This window comes from Ananas comosus, linkage group 2 (assembly GCF_001540865.1).
Source record: "Ananas comosus cultivar F153 linkage group 2, ASM154086v1, whole genome shotgun sequence".
Classification (NCBI taxonomy): domain Eukaryota; kingdom Viridiplantae; phylum Streptophyta; class Magnoliopsida; order Poales; family Bromeliaceae; genus Ananas; species Ananas comosus.
Genome location: NC_033622.1, coordinates 12,981,283 through 12,986,132, shown reverse-complemented (window position 1 = coordinate 12,986,132; position 4,850 = coordinate 12,981,283). Strand labels below are relative to the sequence as shown.

Below are 4,850 nucleotides of genomic sequence, written 5' to 3'. Positions count from 1 at the left end.
TTTTTTTTTTTTTTTTTTTTTTTTTTTGCACAGATGGTTTGGGGTAACTTTTGGGGTAGCTTTTGGAAGGTCTACAGAGAGTAACGGCAACAGTAGTCTCACCTCCCGCCCACTGCCGTTGACTTCACCAACTACCGAACCCGTCAGACTTATTAAGAAGCTCTTCGCCATCATCTCCTCCGGCTCCTTCCTCTCAGTTTCCCCCCACCATGCGAAGCGCCTCCACCTTCCCATCCCCACCGTCCGATCCCACCTGATCCGACCCCATCCCATCCGATGGACCCCAGCCGTCGGATCATCCCCACCCCCGATTGCCCCGATTGCTACGTCCTCTGCTCCTACCTCCCCTGCTTCCCCCCGTTCCCCCTCCCGCCGCCGCCGCCGCCGCTGCCGCCATCGCAGTCCACCGCCGACACCACCACCCTCCACATCGACCACCGCCACCTCCACCTCGCCGCCTCCGTCCTCCTCGCCGCCGCCCTCTTCCTCCTCCTCCTCTCCTTCTCCGTCGTCCTCCTCCTCCTCCTCCTCCGCCGCCGCCGCCGCCGCGCCTCCTCCGCAGCGAGCGGCGGCGCCGCCTCCGCCACGGCGGAGGGGGAGTGGGATGGGGACGGGGATGGGGACGGGGACGGGGAGGTGCACCACGTGTGGTACATCAGGACCGTGGGGCTCGACGAGGCCACGATCGCGTCGATCGCGGTGGCGGAGTACAAGTCCGAGACGGGGCTCCTCGGCGCCGCCGACTGCTCCGTGTGCCTCGGCGAGTTCCGCGACGGCGAGCTCGTGCGGCTGCTCCCCAAGTGCGCCCACGCCTTCCACGTGGCGTGCATCGACACGTGGCTGCGCTCCCACGTCAGCTGCCCCCTCTGCCGGGCCCGCATCGTCGACCCCGCCCCCGCTGGGGTTTTAGAGATCGGAGTCGGCGCCCGCGATGTGTTCGACGAATTGCCTGTGGGGGTTTTGCCCGCCGGGGACTCCGAATCGTCGACGGTTGATAGTGATTTGGGAGAGAGTGGGTTGCAGCCGGTTCGGCGGTCGGTTTCCATGGACTCGCCCTTCATAAGCATGAATGTGGCCGGGATGGTGGATGAACAGGGAGCCGATGAGAGTGGGAAGGAACCCATTGATCAAGAAGAGCAGAGCTCTAAAGATAAGGAGAAGCAGGCGAATCCTTCGAAAACAGCGTCGACTCAAAGGAGTTACCCTGAAATTGGAAGATCCTCGTCGAGCAGCAGCAGGGGGTTCTTCTTCTCTAGACATGGACGCGCGAGGAGTTCCATTCTCCCAATGTGAAGTTGGATGGGGGAACTCTTATCCTGCTTGTGAGTAGGTTATAGTTACGGAATTTTGATAGGAGGAGCAGTCTCAGCAATCGGGAGCTGCTCGTATATACAAATGTAAAAAGAGGTGAAGGCTTTCAATAAAAGAGTTTCTCTTCATACTTACTGGTGCTAGAAGAGTTACAATAATCATAGTAATAAGCTGAATGATTTCATGTATCAATTTGGTGCTGTACCAAAAGATCAGCTAAAATAGCTGTATCATGCTTCAATTTGGTCAATGAAATTTAAGTTGCAAAAGACACTTGGGTTCGCCTCTCTGACCGTCCTGTTTTACTTGCCAGAATACTTTACGCTGATAACTCTATTACTTATTTCCATTTCGCAGGCTTGTTTTTTATAATATATGGATTTCTACAGAAAGATAGGTGCATGTTTTTCTCTTTAGTCGTGTGCTAATGCGTTGCCAAATCTTTACGTCACGTGTGGTTGTCTTGTGTAGGTGTTCAATATTATTTGCTGAAGATGTGTATTAGCATGAGCTTTAGCAAGCTCTTCTTTTACTCTGGTCTGTTACTTTGTTTTGATTATGTAGATATCACTTACTTGAATTTTCCAGTCTTGGCAGCATGGTCACTTACTTTCTTATGAACGTACATAGTTAACAATGGATATAAATAGAAACAACTCTAATGATCTTACTATGTGGTATTTATGTTCTGTACTTCATTTTCCAGCCTGATATTTACTGTCTTCGTATGATTTCATACTCTTTTAATCATTTCCTTCAGATGGTTTAGTATTTAGATGCAATGAACTGAATTTCTTTAGGCGAGTTCCCCGTAGTGGAAGGTACCACACACAATTGAGAGGTTTCAGAAGGATAAGGGGAAATCTAGAAATAAATTGGATGGAGGCTGTGAGAAGAAATCGAATTGACCTTAGTTTGATATTTAAGAACAACAGCTTTGAAGCTTGTAATGATGTGTGTGTATATTTATATAATAATGATGTGTGCCTGTGTGTGTGTATCTTATCATTGTGATCTATCTTTTGCATAATATATCTTTAGTCAACATAAATGACATCTGCTTTTCTTACTTGCTTGAAGTACCTTTTGGAGATTATATTCGACCTTTTTTTTTACAGTTTATTCCAAGCAACTCATTTCGGTGAGAGGCCTTGTTCTGCTTTTGAACTTTCTGTTTCTCCTTATACCCAAGATTTTCATGTTATAGCACATTTCCTCTGTTTTGATTGTCACTTTAGTTATTCCTTTTCTGATTTGTGTGATTTTCCCATGGAACCTTCTTTTTAAAATCTCCAGCCTTTCAGTCTATGTTGTTTAGCAGGCTGACTTTCTTTCGGAGAAATCACACAGCCGTCATGTACCAATGAAGTGCAACCGCTGGCTTAAGCTCTAGTAGTGTGGGGAATTTGCCTCACCGCATGAGCTGTAAAAGGTCTTGTTAAGTTTCTCAGCTCCTCAGTGATATCTTGGAACTCTTTTGAACCAAATTTCCCTAGTTTATAAATGTACTTTGTATGTAGATTTTGTTCCATTTGTCACGTGATGGTTGCATACCCATTTATTAGATTCTATGTTGGTCGCTCTTCACATCTCTGTTCATGGAAGAATCCTGGTTGTAAGTATTACTATTATTGATTCATCTATGCAAATTATTACCAAGTTGTTTTTTAAATATTTTGTTGGTTCACACCAGGACTATGCAAACCAACTTAGTTTCCTTAGTGGTTATCCAGTAACTGATTGCTTAGTGATTATTCAGTAACTGACTTAAATTTCTTATGCGGTGAGGGCGATCTTTCACATTTTGGCTATCACTGGTAGCTCGAAAGATGAACAAAATAGTATCTTATTCAGCATTACATGTACTCTAATGGAATCAAAATTATTACAGTTGTACTTTTATGGAATCAAAATTGAAGCAGGATCAGCTCGAGGCCAGATGCAATGTGTTATTTCAGTGTGGACAAACTTATAGCATCTCCGATAATGCGCTTGTATGTACAATGAAGTCATGATATTTTCATGCTGATCAACAATCTCTGATCATACCACCAAATTAGATGTTACAATCCTTTCATGTCACTGATCTGGCCTCTTCAGACCTTTGCCAATGTCTGACCTTTAGAAACTTAAATTTAATTTCTTAGGTTCTCAAGTTAAAGAGCCTTGAAGCGTGGATCCCGATATATTCCAGTATTATTCAGCTTTGACCCATGGTTTAATCTTCAATGCAATAATTTGGCCTGTGATGAGAGTATGCATGACTAAAATACTTATATTTTGTGGAAGTAATATGTCTGTGGAATTGAAAGTAGCTATTTGCATCATTGTAATTTTCTCCTTCATTGTTTTCTTTCTTCATTGGTTAGTCTTTCTCTTCTCGGCCAAGTTTCTGACTATATGGGAGGATGATGTCATCATTCTAGAATTAGCACATCCTTACAAAAGACGTGGAAGTTTGGAGTTCCAATGTTTCCAGAGGAGTTATTGTTCATATTTCTGTTATCTGCTGATTTATTTTTCTAAATGGCCATTAAAGCACTTCTTAAATAATTTAGTACGCATGGAAATCTCCAGATTAACTTAGACTGAATGAAAAGCAGAGTGCCTATTGATGACTCTAGATTGTTGTATATAATTGTCTCTAAAGAGTGAACAAACATTTGACAACACTCTGAACGGGTGTGTTCTATAAATTGCTCAACATGGTTATCTATTGTAATCTGTGCATGATGGTAACAGCAATTATATGTTATGGCCATGGTCGTATGTTGTAATATGCCCATGACAGTACCAGGCAATTGTTATGTTACGGGAAAGAAAACATATCTTATATATTGTATATAAATTCTCTCTCAAAGGTTTTCTACAACTTCTATTGATATTTAGCATATTGCAACCTGGAACGTCTCTTAAGGTGGCCTCTTTGATCTAGCAGTTAATCCAGCTACGGAAGCATAAGAATAGAGACAGAAAGCCCAACCAAGAAAAAGGAGCCCTTTATATCGTGGCTGTGATTGTTTGAAGATCAGTTTTTTGCAGTGGCCCAATGTTATTGGTCATAAAGTGGCAGCTTCAGCACCTGCACGGTGGATGGCATTTGATTGTCTATTGGAGTATCTTGATTTTACATGGAGTTCAGGGAACCTGTTGCTTCAACACCTGCAGAGTGTGTTGATGGTTCACGAAAGCTGTTTGTAACTACAACTAAATCTTTTGCTATATGGAATACAACCTGTTTGGGTCTTTCCATGGTGTGTTGCATCTAAACAAGATTACTACTTGTAAGTTGATATTTGATTTATTTGATCTGTCTAACTTCGTAATCAAAAAGTTTTGTCCTTAATTTTTGTTTTTTCTTCTTAGGTGGTTTGAATATGCCAACAATGTGGTGTATGAAGCTATTGGATTAGGTGGTTTCTTGTTCTCTCTCTCTTCATTTCCTAAGCCTGCTGTGGAATATTATAGTGAAGAAAGATCCAGGTCTCTTCCCTTTGTTAACTCTTGTTTTTCTACTGTATTCTAGTCATATTCACTAT

General features: G+C 43.2%; 1 protein-coding gene across 1 annotated transcript; it reads left to right on the top strand.

Annotated features, from left to right (window-relative positions):
• On the top strand, positions 105-1,580 carry LOC109706442 (E3 ubiquitin-protein ligase Os04g0590900-like). Its single transcript, XM_020227254.1, has one exon. It carries the CDS (start codon positions 277-279, stop codon positions 1,291-1,293), a length of 1,017 nt encoding a protein of 338 aa, XP_020082843.1. The 5' UTR covers positions 105-276; the 3' UTR covers positions 1,294-1,580.

What these genes read in the sequence shown, in the direction of transcription:
- LOC109706442 (XM_020227254.1), top strand. Translation starts at nt 277, where the DNA reads ATGGACCCCAGCCGTCGGATCATCCCCACCCCCGATTGCCCCGATTGC.